This window comes from Astatotilapia calliptera, chromosome 7 (genome assembly GCF_900246225.1).
Source record: "Astatotilapia calliptera chromosome 7, fAstCal1.2, whole genome shotgun sequence".
Classification (NCBI taxonomy): domain Eukaryota; kingdom Metazoa; phylum Chordata; class Actinopteri; order Cichliformes; family Cichlidae; genus Astatotilapia; species Astatotilapia calliptera.
In genome coordinates, this window is record NC_039308.1 from 51,342,816 (window position 1) to 51,366,821 (window position 24,006).

The 24,006-nt window shown below is 44.5% G+C and overlaps 3 protein-coding genes across 5 annotated transcripts; 2 read left to right on the forward strand and 1 right to left on the reverse strand.

The window, feature by feature from the left end:
• Positions 1–1,209: 1,209 nt before the first annotated feature.
• LOC113026557 (netrin-4-like) lies at positions 1,210–9,865 on the forward strand. The gene is made up of 10 exons (XM_026175477.1): positions 1,210–1,686; positions 1,814–2,361; positions 3,987–4,259; positions 5,031–5,157; positions 5,373–5,561; positions 6,194–6,401; positions 6,522–6,634; positions 6,782–6,850; positions 7,513–7,686; positions 8,099–9,865. Exons 1-10 carry the CDS (start codon positions 1,575–1,577, stop codon positions 8,239–8,241), a joined length of 1,956 nt encoding a protein of 651 aa, XP_026031262.1. The 5' UTR covers positions 1,210–1,574; the 3' UTR covers positions 8,242–9,865.
• LOC113026558 (methionine aminopeptidase 2-like) lies at positions 9,849–16,059 on the reverse strand. Its single transcript, XM_026175478.1, has 11 exons — positions 15,852–16,059; positions 15,030–15,143; positions 14,753–14,815; positions 14,110–14,212; positions 13,639–13,800; positions 13,281–13,462; positions 12,939–13,033; positions 12,222–12,318; positions 12,017–12,120; positions 10,895–11,010; positions 9,849–10,778 (listed from the first exon to the last, which is right to left on the reverse strand). Exons 1-11 carry the CDS (start codon positions 15,994–15,996, stop codon positions 10,526–10,528), a joined length of 1,434 nt encoding a protein of 477 aa, XP_026031263.1. The 5' UTR covers positions 15,997–16,059; the 3' UTR covers positions 9,849–10,525.
• Positions 16,060–16,222: 163 nt separating this feature from the next.
• Positions 16,223–23,975, forward strand: LOC113026556 (uncharacterized protein C3orf20). 3 transcript variants are annotated; one of them, XM_026175473.1, is made up of 17 exons: positions 16,223–16,756; positions 16,837–16,931; positions 17,047–17,483; positions 17,812–17,850; positions 17,943–18,042; positions 18,780–18,986; positions 19,122–19,271; positions 19,420–19,534; positions 20,284–20,409; positions 20,487–20,558; positions 20,770–20,941; positions 21,223–21,442; positions 22,156–22,236; positions 22,325–22,685; positions 22,812–22,928; positions 23,500–23,642; positions 23,801–23,975. In XM_026175473.1, exons 1-17 carry the CDS (start codon positions 16,700–16,702, stop codon positions 23,844–23,846), a joined length of 2,538 nt encoding a protein of 845 aa, XP_026031258.1. In that variant the 5' UTR covers positions 16,223–16,699; the 3' UTR covers positions 23,847–23,975. The 3 variants fall into 3 exon arrangements, with proteins under 3 accessions (XP_026031258.1, XP_026031259.1, XP_026031261.1); XM_026175474.1 differs by lacking the exon at positions 20,487–20,558; XM_026175476.1 differs by lacking the exons at positions 22,812–22,928; positions 23,500–23,642; positions 23,801–23,975 and having other exon boundaries at positions 22,359–22,571.
• The last annotated feature ends 31 nt before the right edge of the window (positions 23,976–24,006 follow it).

A 24,006-nucleotide genomic window follows, 5' to 3' on the forward strand; every position in this document is an offset into this window, starting at 1 on the left:
CATTGCTGTATAGCCTGGTAGTGTGGATCAGTGAATCGATGTCTCGTTCACTCTTGGCATACAGCTTGATGTCATCCATGTACAGGAGGTGGCTGACAACTGCTCCGTTCCGTAGTCGGTATCCGTAGCCAGTCTTGTTAATGATCTCACTGAGGGGGTTCAGGCCTATGCAGAACAGCAGTGGGGACAGAGCATCTCCTTGGTAGATCCCGCACTTGATGGTGACTTGTGCTATGGGCTTGGAGTTGGCCTCTAGTGTTGTACGCCACATCCCCATTGAGTTCCTGATGAAGGCTCTTAGGGTCCCATTGATCTTGTACAATTCTAGGCATTCCAGTATCCAGCTGTGGGGCATTGAGTCATAGGCCTTCTTGTAATCAATCCAGGCAGTGCACAGGTTGGTCAGTCTGGTCTTGCAGTCTCGGCTGATTGTTCTGTCTACCAGTAGCTGGTGTTTTGCGCCTCTGGTATTCTTGCCAATTCCTTTCTGTGTCCCGCTCATGTATTGACCCATGTGCCTGTTCATCTTAGCCGATATGATGCCTGACAGGAGCTTCCATGTAGTACTGAGGCAGGTTATTGGTCGGTATATATATATATATATATATATATATATATATATGTGTGTGTGTGTGTGTGTGTGTGTGTGTGTGTGTGTGTGTGTGTGTGTGTGTGTGTGTGTGTGTTTATATGTGCTCAGGACGATAGGGACTTTAACCTAAGTTTTATATTGTGAACTGATGAGGCATTTCAGGACATGACAGGGACACGGAAAAGTAAAATGACGAGTAGTGTAACAGTTTATTTCCTCCAGGGCAAAATAAAGGAATGTGCAATGCATTACTTTTTGGGGGGGCTAACTATCCCAACACTGGACTACACTGACCAGTCAGTGATGTCATGATGGCTACTCCCTTCTTTGATTTACAGTTTATAGTGCCACCTCATACCCTTCCCTTTAGCTACAGCCATGGTGCCCTCTGTCTCATTTTACTTGCTGTGTATTCTCTTTATAGGATAAGCTAATGTGTTTGCACTGAGGATCATTACAACCAACTTCATATTATAAAATTAAAAATGAAAACAAATAGAGCACACAAATAAAAAAAAAGAAAAGATTATTAGAACTGTGTTGGATGATTATTAGAAGTAAAAATAGAAGCCTGTATATTTCAGTATAATCACCTCGCTTCATCATTTTTTCCAACACTATCATCTTTAAAGCGTTTACGTCATAAGGTCTTCCCGGAATACTTTTGGTGTTTTCAGATTTTAGTGGGAGTGGGAGTGGTCTGGAAAAGACCAGAAGAGGGCGGTGCTAATCTCTTCATATTCCCAAATGTCAATGAAAACTCTCCACAGCAAAGTTGAATCCTGAGGGGTGGAGTGGAAATAATTGAAGAATAATGCGTGCCGAGGATTGGGATGAAGTAGTCCAAGCTAAGCCTGCAGAGGATTTAAACACGACAAAAGGCGGAATTAAACTCAGCATTTCTAAATGTCTGTTGTAGCAGTTTTATAACAGGGAAAGAGGACGTTATTAGCAAATGGGCATCCTTAGATAAAGCACTTGAATGCGCCTTCTTGCCTTGTTTTACCTTATGCAGACTTACAGCGCAGTCAGGATGAGGCTGTGGATTCTGCTGCTCATTTTCCCGGTGAGCGCATCCTCTCCTCTGTTAGCCGGTGAGTATGAACCTGCTTGGTGTTTCTTTTCAGTGTCATTTAAGAAAGTTGTTTAACTGTTGGAAAATGCTAGCTGGATCTCCAATTACTAATATCCCAAAAGTAAACACACACTTTCTCTCCCCAGTAACGTCTAAAGCCAGGGATCACCGCTGCTCTGGACGAGCCTGCAACCCCCGCATGGGCAACTTGGCCCTGGGTAGAGTGCTGAGCACTCGGTCGGTGTGCGGCTTCAACTCCTCGGAGCCCTTCTGCTTCTACAGACAGACCTCCGCCCCCCGCAGCAGCAGGGGGTCTTGCTCGGCGGCAACGTGCAGCCGGTGTAACTCTGCCATCCCCAGCCAGGAGCACCCTCCATCTGCCATGAGCGACTCCTCTTTCCGCCACCCTGACACCTGGTGGCAATCTGCGGAGGGGGTAAAGGAGGAGACGCTCCAGCTGGATCTGGAGACGGAGTTCCTCTTCACCCATTTGATCCTGGTGTTCCGCTCCCCACGCCCTGCTGCCATGGTGCTGGAGCGCTCCCAGGACCGTGGACGCACATGGAAGACCCTCAGATATTTTGCCAGAAACTGCGACGAGACGTTTGGCCTGGTGGAGGGGTCACCAGTTGGCGAGGGTGGGGCAACTTGCACCTCCAAGTATTCAGGAGCTTATCCTTGTAGCAGAGGAGAGGTGAGTGTTGTCCTGAAATCTGAGTTATGTGCTTATGGAGTTATGGAACGTTTCGGATTTACATATCTAATCAAACAAGTCATCTGAAGTCGAATCATTTTGAAATAAGCCTTGAAAAGGGGAGAAGAGTGATGTACTGTAGCTCTGACAGAGATCTGGAGGGCAGATCTGGAGTGTCATTTCTGAGATATGTGATCACATCAGTGCTGCCAGACATCCCAGCACTTCACAGCAACTGCTTCACCTTTGTGATTTATTTATTGGCACTTTATTAGCTGCTATCACACAAACTACCAACCAAACAGTTGACCAAGCTTTGTAAACTAATCTCCCTCTCATGGGCCGTGCCTTCAAGGCCTCAAGCTGCTGTGATATGCACAGCTACAATATCAGAGTTCATTTTGACACTTTTTTTTTTTACACACACAAGCCATATGCTGCCTTACCACCAGCTATGTTTCATTCACAGATCGACTCTCGCTGGACAGAGTAAAGATTTGTTTTGCTCTAAATTTGCCTAAGAACATGTTGGGAGGTTCTGGTTGGATAACACAATGAATATATGGCTGATCTCATAATTGCAGTGCATTTGCCTGAAGTGTGTGTGTTGCCAGTATGTGAGCTCTGCTTCTCATCCTTTATAATTAGCGTCCCTTCTTCTGCTAACACTCAAAGAAGCCCTGAAATGTTAATTGTTGAAATGAATATTTAGAGTCAACCTTGTTTTTTGTTGTTGTTTGTTTTTGGTAAAGAGATGAAGTAAAACGTGCTCCTTATAAATCAGCCTTTTCAGATTGCACATCAGATTCTGTATATTTACCAAGTGCGTGGTGCCACGGTGTTGCACAACCATTCTGACACAGCAACAAGTCTCTCTCATGCTCATGACTTGTACAAACCTTAGCAAAGTAATCACTCCCTCATTTTCAGCTTCATATTTCTATTCTTGAGGTTCTCTAGAGTTCTCATTGTCTCATGCTGGGCCTCGGTACGAGCTCTCAGTTTGTTTGCTGTCCTTTAGTTCCACTCCCTCAAATGGTTTCTGCAAGCGTGCCCCTTGCAAACAGACGGTTTAAACAGCAGGTGACTGTGTGGGTTTTGAAGGAAAAGTGACAAAATTCAAGTATGCTTCCAGAAAAACATATAATTCACTTCCAGTTGGCTCAACATGTTTAAAAATAATCTATATGGGCTGGAAAGGAAAGGCCATTTGGAGAGGATATTGTAGTATATAGTGTATTTTATACACAGACTTGGTCCATAGATATTAAAAGTGAATGTTTTGAGCCTGTGATAACTTCCTTCTCCTCTGTGTGACTCACAGTTTTCATCCCTGTTCTTAGAATTCAGAGGCGGGCTGAGATTATTCGTCTAAACAATCAACATTTAACAAAATGTAACGAGGGAGAAGAAGAACCATACACTGATGTTCACATTTAAGCTACTCATGTATTGCTGTAACAGCAGCTGTAGCACAAGCGTGTGAGGAAATCCAGGCTGGTGCCTGCTTTTACAAACTTAATTTATGTTTGGTCATGATCCGTCAGTGCATCTAAGATTGTTTTTTTAATACTTGTTAGAGAGGTTTTTGGAGGTTTTCACATGTGCTGCCCTTCATCCTCCAGGTGATCTACCGAGCCTTGTCACCCTGGCACTCAGTGGATCCCTATGGCCCGGCTGCTCAGGACCAGCTCATGGTCACCAACCTGAGAGTCCGTCTGCTGCAGATTCAGCCGTGCCCCTGCCAGGCCAAGCATCCTGGTGCCTCTGCCCTCCCCACGGATCATTACGCCATCTATGATTTTATAGTCAAAGGCAGCTGCCTTTGCAATGGACACGCCGACCACTGCGAACCGGCCCGTGCCCACCTTTCTGGCACACAGAACATCAGCAACATGGTGAGCACTCATTGAGCTTGAGTTTGTGAAACGGTTTGCAGGTACATGACAACCCACTAACAAAAATGCCCCGTTGTGAGAATGTACTCAAATGTTGTGTCACATTGAAATCTGCTGATGCCCCCAGTTTGTCTCGAGGTTTGTGATGTGGTTTGGGTTTGGGGTTTTGTTCCCACCACTCCCTCGTTACCCAGCTGTGTGCTGGTATGTGCTGCTGAAGTGGAGGGCTGCAGTGAAGACTGAATATTAAGCCACAGCTTTACCTACCATTACAGGGATTTAAGGGGGTGGAAACCTTAATTATGGTATTCGGCCTAATACTTTAACAGCCCATAGTCTCAGTCATGTTATTCTCTTAACTGTAAGTGGAGAATAGAAACAATAGTTTATTGCCAACACAGCCTAAGAGGTGTAGACATGTTGCACAGTGTGTAAACACTGTCAGCGTGCATTTAGATGCCACTATGTTGCGATACTTAAGAAGGAGGTTGGTTATAAGTACATTAGGTGCTTATTACAATGTGCATGGTTGTTTATGTGCAGCATCAATTTTAGAAAATGGATCAACAATGACTCCAAAATACACATTTATTTAAAATGGCTATTATTGTGTATAATTAACTATAAACAGCTAAATTAACAATTTCAAATTGGTCACATGACACATGAAGTCATAACTGATCTCTAAGCGATGTTCCTTTAGTGCATGCAGATACAATAAAACGCTCAATAACTGTTAAATTCTCACTGTCTGGTGCGTTTGTCCGGCAGGTCCACGGCAAGTGTGCCTGCAGACATAACACGGCCGGCGAGCACTGCGAGCGCTGCGCACCTCTCTACAACGATCAACCCTGGCAGGCCGCCAACGGCATCACGGGGACGGCGCACGAGTGTCAGAGTGAGTGATGGGGCGAGAGAGTGAGATGCATCGTAGGACACGCGGCTCGTTGGCTTATCGGGAAAATTAATTTAGCGTCATAAATCACACGCACACCTTTTAGATGCTGATGCACCGCTTAAAGAGTGTCACTGGGGTTCAAAGTTGAGAGGTGAGCTGATTAAAGCGTCACACTTGAATGTTTCTTTTCTTTTCCCACGCTCGTCTGAACAAAGAGTGCAAGTGTAACAGCCACGCCAGGAGCTGTCACTTCAGTCGAGGGCTGTGGCTCGCAACGGGGCGACGGCGTGGCGGGGTGTGCGACGACTGCCGCCACAACACGGAGGGCCGTCACTGCCAGAGCTGTAAGAAGGGCTTTTACAGAGATCCCAGCCGACCAAAAATGGCACCTGACTCCTGCAAAGGTAAGACCCCACAGTGTGTCTTTGTTTTTTGGCCTTAAACCAAAACTTTAAACTCTATTTGGAGCAACGCCAGCTGAAAAGTCCAACTAAGAGTTGCAGAATTTGCTATTTGGAGGGTTTTGATTTTTCTTTTTTACCCTCTGGATTAAAGCACATTGATCTCCTTGATAAGGGGATTTTGCTCCAGCACCTTCCTAAGTCACTGATGAGACACAAAGCAGACTTTTAGCCCGCTCCTTAACAGGAGTCTCTGTAATTCTTGCTTAAGTTGCATTCGAGGTTTCAGAGTGTGGCTGTAATTGCAAACAGTGGAGGAATGTCTCCACGTTTTTCCCCATTGTTGCCCTTCCATCCTTCCAAGCATTCTGCAACATTCTTTCTTACACAAACTAGAAATGAAAAAAAAAAATCAATCTGTCATGTCAACGAGCCTTCAGACAGCGAGCCGAGGGAGTCCTTCACTGTTTGTTTTTGCTGCATCTGCTCAAAGCACACTGACTACATAACATACTTCCGACTTGTCGCTTGTAACGAGTGCAATGATAAAATACAGCTGATGTGGAAGTTCAGAAGTGTTTGCTACAGAGATGTTAACACGCAGTTCTCTTGTTCTGTCACTCTCTCCTGCACAGCCTGTTCTTGCCACCCTGTCGGCTCAGTCCACTCAGGTGGCAGCACTCTCTGCAACCCTAACACCGGGGAGTGCACTTGTAAGCCCGGTGTCGGAGGCTCCTACTGTGACAGCTGCATGACGGGATACTGGGGGCTTAATGAATACGGCTGCCGTCCGTGTGACTGCACGGGGGACTGTGACCCCTACACTGGTGACTGCATTTCTGGGTAAGAGCCAAGACTCAACCATATGTATTAATGGAAATAAATCAGGTGATTTATGCTGGGGAGTTTGAGAGCATACTGGGTTATTAACTGGCTCTGACTGGTTTTACCTCTGCGGCACAGCTCAGATGTGGAGGTCTTCTATACAGCCAGTGGCCACATGGGACACAGCAGCAAATATAGTGAGACGGCACTCTTTAGGGTAGAGGAGCTTTTCTCTGCACTGCACCACTCCGGTGAGTCACAGGTCACATCACGCCAAACACTCTGCGTGCTCATCGGCCCACATAGATGCAAATAAGGCTGCTTTCATCTAACAATCTATACTTCACGGTGAAATTATGTGTATTAATCTTGTTATCTGTTTGACTTTCATTTTCCAGAGAAATGTGAATGCATAGAGGTAACCCTTGGCAACCCTAAACTCTTCTGTGCTGCAGAGTTTGACTATGGTAAAAAAAATGTTTACATTTATTGTAAACCTGTGAGAGTCAATCTTAACAATCTGAATGATTTATAATGAAATGCTTGATGTCTTGAGGCCAGGATAGGGTTAGGGTCTCATATTTTAAATCATTTTTGCACATGACCTGTGGACAGTGTCAAGATAATCAGGTCCTGTCTCACAGGGAGCACACAACAGGACAAAGTCCGCTTCAGACGTGCTCTCCTGACTTGAAGTGATCAGTTTGGGTTAGGTGAGGCTGCTACCTGGAAAGAATGTGCAGAAGGCAGGACATATGACACCCGATGGCTCAGGGGGGAATTCACTAGATAATTACCTTCACCTTTGATGCAAGACACCATGCAAATCAGTAAAATTGGACATCGTGTGGTCTTTGTCTACGGAGCTAGCAGGTTAAACATTTCATGCTTATGTCACATCTGACTGACCACAGGTACCACCCCATATCTTAAATTACATGCCTTAAAAAGAACATATTTTCATAAATGTGAGGAAATGTTCCTTCAGAGCCAAAAAACACATTAGAAAATTCTAATTAGAGTCTTATTAGTACTACTATTAGTCAACACTTATATTCTAAACGATTAGAATGTTTCTCACATGGTTATTATTTGTTTACTTCTTTTGGTTGTTTTCTTGCCTTGGCAGTACTGGTGGCAAAGGTGATGTCAGCCCACGACAAAGGCTCTCACGCAGAGGTCAAGGTCAAGGTCAAGAAGGTGTTGTATCAGAACCCTCAGATGAAGATCCAGAGGGGAAGTGTTACCCTTTACCCAGAGTCCTGGACCACCCACGGCTGTACCTGCCCCATCCTCAACCCAGGTCAGCTGCAGCCGGCTCCAATGAGAAACTTTATTGCTCACGATGCAGAAGTGTATAATTAGTCGACTCTTGAGTGCACAAGAGTGCCGGCTTTGTGCAGAGTGAAAGATCCCTGTCGCCTCTCACAGAGGCTTTGAGTGAGTGCCAACATCCAAGCATTACTCATTTAAATTGGACATTTACAACTAAAAGATTAGACACACTTCTCTGTTATGAGACTATTTCACGTCTAACACTCCACAATAATCGCTTCTGCTAAGCTAGCCAGGGAAGCGCGGTATTTAACTTGTTATAGCTAAATGATGTACATTTCCATAGTCATTTTTTTTCTCTTTTTTCTTCACCCTGCTGTAGTGGCATTCTCAGCAGATCTGAAATACATTATTGCTTTTTTTCCCCTTCTCCAATATAGGATCTGAGTATGTGGTGGCTGGTCATGAAGACTGGAAGAAAGGCCGACTTATTGTTAACACCAAGAGCTTTGTTAAACCTTGGAAGGCAAGCCTCGGACGCAAACTCCTCCACATCCTCAGAAAACACTGCGGCCACTGGTAGGGAACCGCCGAGAAGTGCAGTGGACGCAGCTGGCAGCAGGACTGTCTGAATTAGGCCTCACTTGGACATGAAAGTGAAACCGCTGCCTATTTCTTTTTCTTTTTTTCCACGGTCCATGGTCTCAGAACAAAAGGGGGAAAAAGCTATAGGACTGAGGTTGTGAACCTGTGATAAAAATAAGCATGTGAGAGCAGATACCTTCCAGACTACAGTCACTGTAGGATCAAAGAGAACAAAGCAGACCGTAAAAACCTTCATCCGCACAAAGCTGTCTGAATTGTATTCCTGTTATGCTGTGCCTCAGCTCATAAAACTTTCAAGATTATTTATAAAGCAGCAAGAAGTGCATATTAAATACTCAATTATACTTCATTTCCTGGCTCGATTTCCTCGCTGTCGGAGCTCACGAGCCAAAAAACAGTCGCGTCCTGCTGTATCCACTTTATGGAAGACTGTTTACTTTGAAATTTCGCAAAGGCACAGACTGAATGATCCGTGTCGTCACACAGATATTGCCGATAAATCATGAACGAGTAAACATCAGGCAGCGTGTGTGGAAGAGTACATATGCTAGATGTCCTTGGTGGTGAGTCTGGGACTGTGCAAGTCAGAACAAGTAACTCCGGGATGAAGGGAGAGGATGAAAAAACATTAAAGGAATCAGATGGCTTAAATCTGAGCAGCTCCACTTTACTCTGGGCCACTCGCCCCCCTGCTGACTGATGAGAACAAAACCCTCTCTGCATACAACAGGCTAAAACACTTGGGATTTGTTTGCTCTTATAGCCAGCTCGCTACGAAAGGATTTCACCTTCTTTGGAAGACCTGCTTCCACATGAGGAGGATTCGCTTGACAAGACCTCCCTTAAGTCAGCCCTGCAGGAAGCGGTGCGTGTTTGGGTGTTGCAAATGCTCTCTGAACATATGCTTCTCTTTTTGGCCTGTGACTCCTGCTGCCTCAAAATAAATATGTATTAAAAGCCGGGGTATTAATGGACATCACAGTGTATCAGATCCGGAGTCCACAAGCCACTTTAGAGCCAGCCCCCGGTTAAGAATAGGCCTGGTCTGCTGTCTCCAAGGAGAAAGGACAAACTGTATGAGGGGACACGATGCATTCCTCAGCCATAGCATCACCACCCATGCCCTTGTCTGAAAGACTTTGCCAAAATAAGAGAAATGGGCTGGAAATTTTCTTTTAGAGGACAAGGTGGTGATTTTTTTTTATTTTTTAGGGTGAATGAATGTGCTCTGTCGTCATCGTGATGCTTGCAACGCTGTTTCTGTGTCCTGTCCGTTCTGTTTCATCTAAACTGCATAAACTAAACATCAGTGTGCTCATTCTTAATGCTTCTGGGAAAAATCGGTTTCATTCCTCGGTCACATTATGCAGAAGCACCAGGCTATGAATAAACAGCCTGATGTGCCTTACTGCATCATCTTCACCAGCAGAGGTGGCTGACTGATATTTAACCCATGTTTGAGTACCGCCCTCCGTTGGTTAAAAGAGAGAAATACACATGTACGTGGTTAAAGTTTGACATCATTTGACATTTTTGCTTACTAGCTAAGAAAAGAGGGAGCAATATAAGTGGAAACAATAAACATTCACTGTTGTAATGTTTATTTTTGGTCAAACTCTTTCTTAAGACGGAGGTTTTTCCTCAGGTTTCAGCACTGCAGCACAGCCTGCATTAGGTATTGGAGTAGTCTTCCTAATAAACTGTAAAACTGCTGTGTATCGGTGATGTCTCTAGAGCTGCCAGAGAGCTCCATGAACTTGAATGCAGCATTGGATGCAAGATTTATAACAATTTATTTCTTATAAAACTGCCTCAAATTAAAATAAAGCAAAGAAATGTAGAAGTATAAATATTTGATAGCGGTTCCGTTTTCCTCACATGAGCTTAACAAGGCAATAAAGCACAGCATGTTCAGGCAAGGTGCGAGCACCTAAACCTCCTTTTTTTTGCATGATTCTTTTGCATAAATCTCTTTTGCATATTACCTAAAAGCAGCACATCAAAAAAAAGCTAAAATGACAACGCTGAATCAGTTAAAGATATGCCCTTTTTACTATTGGCTTGATCCTTTGGAGAGAGAGAAAGAAATGAAACAAAACTATCTCAGCTAACTTCATGAGAGTCTTTTTTTTTTTTTTTGCTAAAACAATTATCTAAAGGTATTCAAGCACTGGAAATTTAGGTCAGAGAAATATTGCATATTTGCTGTCAGTCTGAAGAAGTCTGTCGTCTCCTGGTTCGTTGTGGATTTTGGCGCATGCTTAGTAGTCGTCGCCCCGGCTCACCACCTCTTTGCATGTGGGCCTGAGTAGGATGGTGTGCTCATACTGGGCGGTGTAGCTGCCCTTGATGTCGCAGAGAGGTGGGTACGGGTCTATGATGCCAAGGTCGCACAGATTCTTCAACGCCATGAGGTACTTGCTCTCTCCCAGGCGGTCCAGCCAGCGGCGGCAGAATGCCAGAGTGCCAAAATTCTCATTGATCACGTTCAGCAGATGTTTAGCCCTCGGAAGTCTGCGGTGTTGGTGGCGACACGGAAAGAGAGGTGAGAGAAACGTGACAAACTGGAGATCGAAGAAAGCCACCGTATAAAAACATAAAGCACGAGGCGATGAGGTGAAAACAGAAACCTTATTGGCACGTGTCCCACGTTGAAGTTTTTCATGTAATGCGAGCACTCCATGTCATCGTGGACAGCGCCTCTTCCAGTGCTGCCAAATGTCTCGATGGCATAAGCTTCACCTTCCTGAGAAGCAGCAAAAGAAGCAAAAAGAGACGAGGACTTTAAAGTGCAGAAATGAAAGACTGTTAGAGCAGGGCAGGTGTCATTGAGCACTCATAGGACAAAAGCACTTTAGAGGGAGGAGGGGAGGCTGAGAGCAAATTTAACAAAAACCTCAAGTTGTCAGCCGATGACATATTCGTGTGGAGTCTATTAAAGGGCGGTAGTGCTCTTTTCAGCTGTTGATTGGTCGGATCTCACTGGCACTTTGCTTCTCTATCAGCACGTGACTGCTGTCGGAGTCCCCCGTGGTACGAGCTGATAGCACTGAGACGCCCTTTCTCGCTGCACCGATAATCAGTCAAAGTGCTAGCAGTCCCCGTGGCACACCCAGCTGCCACTCTCTGATCACAAAGAGGGTAATTGCCCTTTTACACCAACACACTTTAGCTAAAAATACAATACACAAAGCTGCCACATCAGCATCAACCCCTCCTCAACTCTCCTGGAACCATCAGGTGAAAGGCTTGACGCAGCAACTTCCCAATTAAAATGCCCACTTCTGTCCAAGATAAAACCCCAGCCATGCACCACAGCTGTGCAGCCAGGCACAGGCTCACTTTAGTTCCCTGCATAATGCGAAGCCGTCTTTCTCCTTGGCCCCGTTAATGAACTCTTGATGCCCACGATTGAAACGAGTGGCTGGTGTGCTAACACGTGTTGCAACTCGATGGGGCCGCTAATTCCATTAAAAAGTGTAATTAGGGTGCTTAGGAGGGTGACCGAGAAGCTGTTAAAGCGGCGAATTGGAACATTTCTCCAGACCCCGTCGTAACCCTAACCAGCCACATGTTCGTCCAGTTGCACTTAAGAATTAAAAAGGGTCCATTTGCATTCACGCAAGGTCAGTCAGGTGGAAAAGGTTTAATTTCAAACGCTTTAGTAAAAAAAAAAAAAAGAGGTCTGCAGTTTTTTAATTTGGGCCCCACAGTCTAATCCACGTGTAATCTGTGGTAAATGGTGTACAAACCTCCATCCTTGTGGCTTCTCCACCTTTTACGATAGGGACCGTCTTCCCTGAGTGTATCCTGTATTGTCCAATAGAGTGGCCGTTGAGATTCCTTACCGGCTTCACTGTCAAGAGAGCGGCACACAGAGGGTTTCATAAACAGGAAGCAGCTCTAAGCCTTGTTCGTGATTAAAAAGGATGAAGCATGGCATCATTTTTATTTTACCTTGATATGTTTTCCCATCTATCTCCACTTCATAAGACTCCATCACCTCCTGAATGGTCTCGCCAACATCGCACAGGCGCACATCAATTCCGGCGAACTGGGACAGATCAGAGTTTGCACACACACGTCAGTAAATAACACGCCATCCATCGCACACTGAAGGTCTGGAGAGTAAGAATCACATCCCACTTCTTTTTTTTTCTGATTTTTGAGGGGGAACTAACTCTGAATAAGTGAATCGTATACTGACAGCCTTTAATATATCCAGTCTGAGCATCATCAGGTAACATCAGGTACCAAAGTAGTCACATTTAAGTGAGACATCATCTTTTTCCAGCCACATGTTTAATAAAAAAATATAAATTATTGTTTTTTTGCATTATGCGCTGTTCAGTTGCTGTATATCCATGCATTTCTATTTTACACTTGATTGCTTTTATGCTTTCTCACTATAAGATTACATCAGATTTTAACAGTGTGTCCCCTGCAGCTGGCAGGAATTCAACAGCGTGCACATTTTATGTCACCCTGAATTATTACACGCCACTGTACGTTATGATTTGTGCCGTTATTTCAGAGTTATCGTCACCCGTTATCACAGTTGCATTTCAGACTAGATATGAATTATAACCTAAACTGTGATCTGGTTTGATGATTCTCGTTTTTTTTCATAAGTCTTTGTGTAAGCACGGTGCATGGGAGGACGGGCCCTATTACCCTGATGCCAGTGTTGGTTGCGTCTCTCACAGCCTCCAGCAGTCGGTCGTACTTTGGATTGAAAGTGACGGTGAAGGCACAGTCTATTATTCGACCTGAAAATACCAAACAGTTTGGTTAGTGCCGGCAGCGGCTAATTATTTTCATTTTTTTACACTTTTTTTTTTTTGCAGAAACATTCAGCATGTATTCATCCAGAAAAAGAGGACGTTAATTAACTTATGAGAACAGTTTATTCCAGGCGGCCAGAATCATAAGGCAATCATCACTCCACCGTGCCAAATGGGGAATGGGAGACCGTAACTTGAAAAAGCACTTAAAAAGTTATTAGCGAGCTCTCACCGTTGATGTGCGTTCCAAAGTCAATTTTGCAGACGTCGTCGTAGCGCAGCACAGTCGGGTCTCCGGCGTTTGGGGTGTAGTGGGCTGCGCAGTGGTTGATGGAGCAGCCTGTGGGGAAAGCCAGGCCCGCCTTTAACCCATCTTCTTTGATGAGCCGCCTGGAGCAGTCTTCCAGCTTCTCACTGACAGAAGCAGAAAGAAACACAAAGAGGCAGCAGATGTTAGAGAGAAGCCAGGTAAAACATTCAGAGGAGAAAAGGTGGGAGCAGATCCTCCCTTTCTTTCAAGGTCTTAATCACATTCTCATCTTCTCAGACCATATCAATAACTCTCAAAGACAAATCAGCGTGTTTCTCACCAGATCTCTATCATGGTCATCCCTGGTTTGATCCAGCTCATGACATACGCACGGACCTGCCGGTGTGCCTCGGCCGCCTGCCTGAAATCATTCCACATTTCCTCGTTAGCCCTGTCCAGGGCCCGCTTCTCCTCGCTGGTGGTCCGCCACGCTGCGCTGCGCCTGGGGGTGGGTGCAGGGGAGCACCACGGAGAGGAGGCACTCATTATTTTCTCATTATACAAATGTTTGTAATGAGGCTATGACACATGCTCCCTGAAAAAAACACTGCACAGGTGAAAACAGTGCTGATATTTTTAACTGCAGCAAAACATACTAAAAAAAAAAAGAGAATGGATTTACATCTTTACTGGAAACACGATCAATTAGTATATTATAGCCTGTATGGATAGGCGGAAAGTGGGACCTAAGTTAAATGTAGGAATGCCACACAACGGAAGACGGAAGGAACAACGTAGAGGTCACACACACCCGTCTTTTGATGGGGGATATTCACACTCCTCTCCCTTTGGAAAGTCTCCGTTGGGATACAGCTCACAAATAGGGACTGAGGGAGGGTCAGTCTGTCCCTTCACTGTGGCCCAGATACAGAAAAGGCGGAGCAGAGGAAAAAGCAGCAGGAGAGGGGAAATAAAACACGTTAACAAGTTATGAGCCCTTGTGCTCATGACATTGATATTTTGACTTTAAGAGAACAATGCCTGGCATTCTGGTACAGAAAGAGAATTACAGTGCTGGGGAAGTCATTCATATCGTCCTGTCTGAACAACATGCAGTTTTGTCCGACTGCATGTTGCAATACTGACGACTAATGACATGGATTTAAAAAAGACAAACTGCTGTTGTGCTCTGTTTGCAATCATCTGGTGTTCCAAAGCGCTTTCAACGCAGTGACGTCTGTTTTCGAATACACGCCGATGCTCATACACAACCGCAAAGATTTTACTGAACGATCTTTCAATGCTATCAACAAATGCTACATATCTACTTAATATCTTAAGTGTGCGTGTGTTTGCTTTTTAAATGAACAAACAATAAGAAAAATCCTCTTGCTGAGTGAAGAATTTAAATTCTTGGTGCATTTTGGTGCGCTACGGGAAAAAAAATAGCTTACATCCTTTCTTCTTCTTCTTCTTCCTCTTCTTTTTTCCAGCTGAGTTCTCTCCCTCGTCCCCATCTGTTGAAAGCATCATTAGTTTCAATACAGTTTGCAAAGTGAGAAATATCGACAGGCGTTTGGGCACAATTCCCGGAGTGCTACTGAAAATCAAATATCACATTGCAGATATGATCAGCTGAATTTCACAGTGCACTTTCTGGGACTTGAAGTCCAGCAGCATGACCGCTGCAGACAATGATGCTGATAGTGGGCGGCTGTAATAAGAAGATACCTTCTTCTCCATCCTCGGCCCTTTCTTTGTCCTCCAGCGTTTGCTGTTCCAACTGTTTTGTCACATCACCAACACCTCCGGCGTCTCTATCCCCCTCAGCCTCGCTTGTCCCTGCTGCAAAGTCACACAATGCCGTGCATGCATGTGCAGGTGAACATGCACGTGCATGCACGCACACACACATACACAGAGGGAGTAAATTATCTGTGGTTCAGAGTCCATTCAAGAAAGTGCATCTACCATGATCTGAACTTGGCAGGATGTGTGAATAATTTCTTGCCTTGAGAAGTCAGTATCCTCAAGGGCATATGCAGCTTGCAGCATTATGACATTTAGCCCTTCATAGACAGAGCTGTGAGGACCACGCTTGACTTAGGGCAGCTTCAGCAACTTAACCTTTTGGGATTTTACTGCTGATGAAGCAGTAATGCTGCAACTGGCAACATGTCATCGTATTGCACTACAACTGTGGGTCTATTACATAATTTCACGCAGATTATGTGGAGAATTATAGGATCAAACATATTTAATCTGGGCAAGTTACATTTATTCCCCTCATATCTTCAAGTGACAGCTTCCAATCCATTTTTGACGTTACATTTCATTTTCGGAGTCTGTCCCGTTTCCAGATGAGCGCCCTCAGCTTCAGCAGCAGCCGCTGAGAGTTGGGACATCTGGACAGGAATACCCTCTGACAGGTTGAAAAAGTCTCATGTCCAGTACACTTAATGCTCTGCACAACACCGAGCAGTAAGGGGAATATTTTTTTTTTTGCGCTATTTTCTTTAAAAGGATCCTCTAACCGCAAAATGCGCTCCTTACCTGGCGCTGTGGTTCTGCTCCTCTTCTTCTTTCTTCTTTTTTTCTTTACCGATTCCGAGGCGTCCGCTTCTTCTCTTTCCTCGTTCAAGTCATCCCCATTGAGAAGTTGAGGCTCCACTTCAGCCTGGAACTGTAGCTCCGCCATGATCAGCGGCTAAGAGACGAAGTGACGCATAAGCTGCTGGGAGCCTCCAGTGGTCAAAGCAGAAAAGTGTGCTGGAGGGAGCTTCAGCCAATAACGAGCTATTAGACGATCTCTATGCAACAACTTAACCAGAACAGAAGAAGACGATCCTCCTGTGCGCCAAGCAGCAAAAAAAAAAAAAAGAAAAAAGAAAAAAAGTTTCAATCGTCATCAGATTTTTAGAGTTACATTGTTTGGACTCACAGTTCCTGTGATGCTCAGATGTATGTGACAGTCCTGTCCCGGTGTGTGGCCTTTAAAAGCTGCACTGTGCTGGACTCTTTCTCCGATCGTCCAGCGGCTGAGTTTCAGGTTACCTGGCAGCCCAGCGCACACCTGACTGCTACAGCTCCTCAGTATCAACCTGCGCGCCCTTTCTTTCTCTTTGTGTGTCCACATTGCCAAACGCTCGACACCTTATCTGTTATTGAGAGTAACGTATTGTTGTTTGCACTGTCACAGATTCAATTTGATGCCCAGAGTCGATCATTAACGTGCGTAACGCGAGAAGTGCGTATCCAAGCAACAAGGCGAGAACATGAACGGAGAGGGGGGTATTTGCTGGAGTGAAATGTTGATCTTGAAGCACTTTTTCTCAGCTAGGTTACTTTTGCTTTGCTGCAAAGAGATACAGTGTGGGGGATTTCTCCCTTTGTAACGGGAAATGAGTTCTTCTGGTGGGACAGAAGGCAGACGGGGGCCCTTTTATTTCTTTGATCAGGTGAGGTGAGGATGCGTTTTGCTGACTGTGTAGTTTAAAAGAAAGAGCACAACTTTTACCGTCCACTTGCCTCTCTGCAGCCAGCAGGACGAAATCGAGTTAAAGGAGAGCGAGGAAACATTTTACATTTGAGTGTGATAAATGGAGGAGCACAATTCGAGGGCAGGATACGAAGGTAATTAGAGGCTTGCACATTCTGACAGAGATGATCTGCTGTGGGAGCATCCGAAAAAAGGAGGAGGAGAAGGAAACGTGGTTTACTGTAAATAACCTGTCTTATTTTCTCATAGTAATCTGGAGGAGAACGAGGGAAGGGAGGAAGAAGGCGATAAACCTGGCACATCGTCTGCTTTAACCCTGAACGGTTCGATCGAGGCATACAAGCAAGCAGCGCCTCAGTTATTAAATGAATTGGCTCGCCTGCTTTGGCAGCATAGGTGGGCTGATGAGAGGCGTCTTCCTCACGGGGTTGTAAATATTCTGAACTGCTCCTGGCACGATCTTACTGCAGGGGCGCTGCGTTCAAGTCCCAAACTGACTGACAAGCTACCGAAGTCTGTGGGCTCCCCGAAGCTGCAGCAACCTCCCCGCCAGGTGTCAGCCAGCGGCCGGGAGGAAACGGCAGAGGAGAACCCGTGCGCAGCAAGAAGTGCTGGTTTCACAGGGAGAAAGTCGCGAGCCAAACTAAACCCACATGTGAAAAAGAGCGAGCCAAGATGCAGTAGAGGTAAAAGAAATAATTTCAGGCACATTTCTGTGGCCATAAAAACACTACAAGGGAAGATAACATACCAGGAAGGTATCCATCTAATCCCCCCCCCCCCCCCCCCAAATTGGACCTTTCCAACAGCCCATACTTGTTCAGTCTTCTTTTGTGAGGCATGTAGAAACTGAGATGTAGCTCTTGTTTTTTTTTGTTTGTTTGTTTGTTTGTTTTCTTTTTGCAGTTTCTCTGAGCATTGCACTCTGAGTTTGGAGTGCATTTACGTGAAATTCCTTGGAAATTGTATTATAATCCTTCTAAGACTAAGTTTCACATTCTTGCTCTTAAACAGCTCGCAGCTCCACAGCAGCCACTCCCTCCATCTCATCCAGTAAGTGTAAACATGCAGGTATGACATGCAGCTGCAGCACTGCGTAGATGACTCTGTCACTGCCTCCGCTGTGTCGTGTGTTTTGTGTGCAGGTTTGATCGCTCAGCCTAATCAGGCCTCCAGTGATGTGCTGAACAGGATCAGTTTGTATCAGTGGGTGGTGGAGAGACTGCAGGGAGCAAAAGATCCAGAGTGAGTTGTCAGCGTCTGTTTCTGCATTAATAGCATTTGCATTTCCAAATGATCAGATCCTGTTGGTCGGCTGATCTGATGAATCCATTTTGATTGAATTTCAGGCTATTTTACATTTGGTCATCAGTTACTGAAATCCTTATCTGGTTAAAGCAATATAATCCAGTACTTTCACATGCATTGTTTAATATACGTTAAGGTCCATAGGCTTTTGGACAGTGACACATTTATTTGTAATTTTGCCTCTGTACACAACACAGGGGATCTGAAATCAAACAGTCAATATGTGGTTGAAGTGCTGACTTTTAGTTTTATTTCAAAGGGTTTGACAAAGGTTGCACATAAACTGTTTGGAACTGTTTGATGGTCAAATGAGGTCGATTCCCTCTTTATCTCATGACTAATTGGGCAGATAAAAGATCTGGAGTTGATTTCAAATGATGCAATTGCATTTGATAGTTTTTCATTTAAATTCTCAATATGAGGTCCAAAGAAAGGTCAGTAAAAGCAAAGGCCATCTGAAGATGGGGAAAAAACAAACCTATCAGAGACGGAGCAAAAACTTTAGGAGTAGCAAAATCAACAAATAGAACAACACCAAAAGATGACGGCTTATTTCCATGGTTCAAAAAAACCCCTTCACAACATCTAACCCAGTCAAGAACACTCACACGAAAACGACAAAAGTCACATTTGTCCAAAAACGTTTACACTTAACCGTATTTTTTTTAACGTAGAAAACTGCCAACAACTGAGCTGGATCCGAACGAACAGCTTATCCTCCGTCACTATGGGGATACGAAGGCTAACGTGACACGCAGGAGAAGAAAGGACCATCCTTCCTCTTTAGTCAACGGGATGCCACAGATACCAGAAGTGAAACAGCAGGATCCTGCCCGGCAAAAACTGCACTACAGGATCAACGATGGCTCCTCATTCATATAGTATCATCTTTTTCTCATCATGTTTATTCATAAAGATTTCAATTTTAATGAGTGTCCAGAATTAAAGGCGGATTTGGGCATATGGAAAATGTGTCACTGCTGCTGACCTTATGACCTGTAATTGTGGCCCCTCAGTTACCCATCTGGTTGCATGGCAGTGTGCCAGAGTCACTCAGGCCTGCCCTGCGGAGGCTTCTATACCAATGTGTTCACTGACAGCCAATTTCCCACCATCCTCGCGACTATTACAGCATTTGGGCGCGGGGCCGTCACGCATCCTCTCAGGTGAGTGCATGCCAGGTGGCTTCCATTCTTTTCATTTTTTTTTTCTTACTGAAAAATATGAAGTAACATGTAAAAATACACGTATAACAAAATTCTGTTGCACATGCTTCGCCTGTTTGTTTTAAATCTTTTGTAACTGTTAATGCAGCTCGGCCGTCACAGCACTGTGGGACCAGAACGGTGGATTCGTGTGCGATATTTACGGAAACAAAACTAAGGAGTGGAGTTGGAAGCCATATCACAGGGAAAAGATTGCAATACAGGTGGGGTCTACGAATTAATCTCCTCTCGATGTTGTTGTTGCTATTCTCTCATCAATAAACTGAAAAATTCGGAGCAAAAGTAGCCAGAGACACACAGGAGGAACTGGCAGTACAGTGTGTACTTATATTTCTGGGGAGGCAGCTGATTGATTTTTTTTTATTGAATTTCAATGAAATAATAAAAACATTTTATGCAGCACTCCTCATTTTGTTAGGCAAGAATGCTTTTACATCTGAAAAACCTTTAAAAAATTACTAAGTTGAAAATAAATATGAATATTACATTTTTTTTTAGCAAACTATCTAAATGATTTTTGGTCCCTGTGGTTTTTGCCTTTGGAATTACATATGCTAAATCATATGTTATGGTACTATAACCACAAGAGACTTGGAAAAAAATCATAAAAATATGATGGGGGAGTTTTGTTGTCAATGTTATACTTTAGGGTTCAGGATATATAATCCACTCTCATGCACATCAGCTCACTTTGTAGGGTTTCAGTGGGGTTTGCGGTTACGATGTAGCTACGGTGTAGATTTCCTACTCATGCATAAATCCCAGCAACACTAACTGTCTCTGACAGGACGTAGAGATTCATATTTTATTGTCTGCAGGGTTTCTTTGCTTTAGATTGGATCGTTTCGGGCGACAAAGACAGGAGGACTTGCTAACTCTTTATGCCACTTTGCTGTTCTTTAGGGTTTTCATTTTCTAATAACCGATAAAAGTGTTTGCTTGTCTCCTGCAGATTTCTGATCACGTGTCTGTGAGTCTGTCCAGCGGTACGTCTGCAGTGCTCACCTTCAGGTGTGAAAATGAAACCGCCCAGCTTCCGCTTTCTGCTCGGTCTCACCTTAATCAGCCAAAGGAAACAGTAAGATTACATTGTTTTTCACCTTGATATTGAGGAAGCTAAAATATTTCTCTGTAATATCAGTTCTGCATTTGCAGTCTTATTTGAAGACTCGGGAAACGTTTATCTCTGATGCTGCTCAAGACCTCCTGTATCCCCCACTGACACATGTAAGACACTTTTAATGATCAGATGATTGTGTCTGAGTGGAAAAGTGACACAAACAGTGAATCAAACAGCTGATTAGATAAAGAGGAGCAGTTAGCTTAATAGCCACCAGTGCGTTTGTGCACAAATAGTCGGTGGTTGCTGTGTATAGAGCAGCTAGCTAAATGCTTTACATAACATAATCTACCATGCGCACATAATGTTGTGTGGCAGAAGTCGGTGTGCTCTCGGGATGCTCTCCAGATGGTGAGAGAAGGGAAGAGGCAGGAGGAGTCGTCAGCACACTGGAAAAGAGGAGGTCATCCTAGCGGGACACTGATCAGGCTTCAGCAAAGAGTACACAAAACCGTGGAAGATTGGTTGGACTGTTATCGTGTGGCTGTCGGTACTTACACGCTCACAGCTTCCAAACATAGCCTCTCTAGCTTCTCTGACATTCACCCTGTTCTCCCCACATGTGATAAAACTGCAACAGCTGGTTGTAACATCAAGAAAACCTGACCTGGTCGGAGCTGCTTGGAATAGTTCAATGAAGCAAAAAGTTACAGGATCACTTTATCCTGCAAACTCGACATTATTGAATAGTTCCATGAGGATCTTGTTCACGGTCATCTGTGCAACTCTGTATCTGTGTGCATTTCTGAGTGACCTCTTCCTCTCCTTCAGGTATCAAGTGTCCTGGCTCAAAGCGGATGCCAGATGCCCCACCGAGGACCAGGCCGAGAAAAGAGGCACAGTCAGCTGCTCTGCCCTCTGTGAAGCTACCTGAACGAGTAAATGCTAACCCTGTCCAGCCGGAGGATAGCAGAGATGAGTTTCGGGAGCTTCACGGACACCTGTCGCAATCAGCCGAAAGAGCGCCGGACTTTCCCGTTGTCCTGCCTAGGTGCACGCTAAAGCCATTTCCACACACAAACTCTGAACAATGTTATGTTAGGAGGATCAGGTCAGGACATTTTCTGACATTTTCAGGAGATTTTGCTCTTCAGTCGATTTCCAAAACTGCTAGAAACAGGACACATGGCACCCGATGGTGCTCTGTAAATTCACTGGGCAAATACCTTCGCTACTCTCACAGAGATGAAATTAAACATTACACAGTCTTCACCCTGAAGATGTAGCAGTTTGAAAAACATTTAATGAGTTGGACATTTTCCTCCCGACATACAGCTCCACTGGGCGACATTTAGAAGGGCTCAGTGCTCCAGTGGATGTGTGAAAATGATGTGACATACAGCGATATCTGGATGTTTCTACTCTGGATAACTTAACCAAGTAAACACACTAAAGAGAATTTATATATATTATTTATTTATCCAGGTAAAAGTCTCATTGAGATTTTAAAATATGTATTTTTCATGATGGACTTAGCCGAGAGGCCAGCGGGGACAAAAACTGCTTTACAGTGTATGGATTACCTGCTCAACCAGCGAGTTATAACGGCACCTGCTTTAGTTATTCTTGAGCTGCAGTAACAGAAACACATTGCGGAGCAGTTTCAGTGCTTCACTTGTGCTACACTTGCACTAGATCTTTGCTGCATTATTGAAAGGCACACTAAAGAACAGTTTAACTTTTTTTTGACCTGTTTGTTGTCAGGACACCTAGAAAGCCTGAAAAGAAGGAACGTGGATTCACGCAGCTAGGACCCCTTCGGATTTACGGGAGCATCAAACCAGAGTAAGACCAGACGCTCTAGTTTGATGAAAAAAGTCAATTGCTACATGTTTTAGTAGCCTTATAAAACATCAGATTCCCTGTCTCCCAGGTCAGTTTTTCTTCCAAATAATCCCGAATTGCAGATGGCCGCCGTCACCCTCCTTCCTGCAGTGGCACCGTTCCCCCCCTCTGTCCCCCTCACAGTGTGCCCGGATCTACTCAGAGCGGCACTGCTGGGGGAAGGGCAGCGGAGGAGCTGCTGCTGCTGCAGCACTAAACTAATGCCGGTAGTGACAGACCTGGAGTATGATGCTCTCATTATGGGCCAGCCTCCACAGAGTCAACAGATCCTTGTTGTGTGTGTGACTTGTCCACGTCAGCCTGTCGACACGCACGCAACGCTTGGCCAGGACTCGCTGGAGTATCTTTACAGGAGGAAGAACAAACACAGAACATCGCCTTGCACTCAGGTGTGAATCTAGGCAAAATAAGAGTTATGTTAGTGATACTGAGGCACATTTTCAAGGGTAAAAACAGTGTTGCTTAGAGCCAGTCAGATTCAGTAACAGGTTGATTTTTTTTTTCTTAAAATCCAGTGTCAGATGGACTCTTTTCGTGTGGTGAGGTATGAAATAGAAATGGAGAATCCCTGCTACGAATCCAAGAACATCCTGCTGCGCCAGCGACACAGAGCTGCTCCCGGCACGGTCCTGGTCAGTAAACCTACTGCAGACTTGTCCAAAAGCTGCATGCTATGCAAAGTGCACGCCTTCATGGTCCCCACTGGGTGGCAGCAACAAGCACCGCTCCACTACTTTCCCCTGATGTCCAAACATTCCTGTAAAAGTATTAAAAGTATTAAAAGTAGGAAATACAAAAGGGAGCTCTAATGACAACTGCTTCAGTGACGTTTGCTAACGTCCTTCACTATCAAACATAAAGGTCTGAGTTATAGTCACATGACACACTGTCAGCACTTAAATAATGTAGGTCAGCAGGCCCTACTCAGAAACTCTGAAAGCACATACATTACAAATAACAGGATGTGGTGTCGCATCAACGCCAATCTGTGTTGAAATCTAAAGCTTAAAAATAACCTCATGATGTATGACCTTTGTTGTGAAACGTTTTTGTAAACCACTTCTCTGCAGAAAAAAAAAAAAGCCCTCCCCGCTTAACATTTTTACATGTGGGGAGGGTAAAAATAACTGCAGTGGGGGACTGCAGAGGCGTTTTCTTCCACTTTCAGACGTGTAAAGTACTTTTTATATGCTCATGTGATAGATGTATATCAGAGGGAAGCTGCTGTTCGCGGGCTACATATGCAGCGATCACAGCTTCTCAGCCAGGGTCCTTGAAAAGCAAATCTCCAGAAGCAGAAGAGACTACAGATTAGGTCTGATTCTCCCTTCAGACTACAAGTTCAGGTATTACTCCACAATCCCCTCTGATTTGATGTCCTGTAAGCCAATGAATCAAACTGGTTATTGCATACTGGAACACATCACCACAGAACCACAAATAACAGAAGTTGGCTTTCTAAAGCTGAACACTTTACTGGTGTTCTTCCAATCTTTGCACACAGTGATTCCGTGAACACTCCTGCGGCTGCAGACACAGCACTAACCTGAGGCGACGACATCACGCCGAGCCCTTCACAGAAAAGGGAAACGGCGAAGGCAATGTAAAATTGTCATCAACATTTACGTGAAATTCGGACGGATTTCTCTGTGGAATAAAAAAATGAAACTGAAACATAACATGATGCTTGAGTCCTTATTTATATTATCA

Coding starts and splice junctions, on each gene's coding strand:
- LOC113026558 (XM_026175478.1), bottom strand. CDS start 15,996: ATGGCGGAGCTACAGTTCCAGGCTGAAGTGGAGCCTCAACTTCTCAAT. Junction 14,213..14,752: donor GAAGAAGAAGAAGAAAGGAT/GTAAGCTATTTT, acceptor TCTGGGCCACAG/TGAAGGGACAGACTGACCCT. Junction 13,463..13,638: donor ATGACCATGATAGAGATCTG/GTGAGAAACACG, acceptor TGCTTCTGTCAG/TGAGAAGCTGGAAGACTGCT.
- LOC113026556 (XM_026175473.1), top strand. CDS start 16,700: ATGAGTTCTTCTGGTGGGACAGAAGGCAGACGGGGGCCCTTTTATTTC. Junction 16,932..17,046: donor TTCGAGGGCAGGATACGAAG/GTAATTAGAGGC, acceptor ATTTTCTCATAG/TAATCTGGAGGAGAACGAGG. Junction 20,559..20,769: donor TGTATCCCCCACTGACACAT/GTAAGACACTTT, acceptor GTTGTGTGGCAG/AAGTCGGTGTGCTCTCGGGA.
- LOC113026557 (XM_026175477.1), top strand. CDS start 1,575: ATGCGCCTTCTTGCCTTGTTTTACCTTATGCAGACTTACAGCGCAGTC. Junction 5,158..5,372: donor GACGGCGCACGAGTGTCAGA/GTGAGTGATGGG, acceptor GTCTGAACAAAG/AGTGCAAGTGTAACAGCCAC. Junction 5,562..6,193: donor GGCACCTGACTCCTGCAAAG/GTAAGACCCCAC, acceptor TCTCCTGCACAG/CCTGTTCTTGCCACCCTGTC.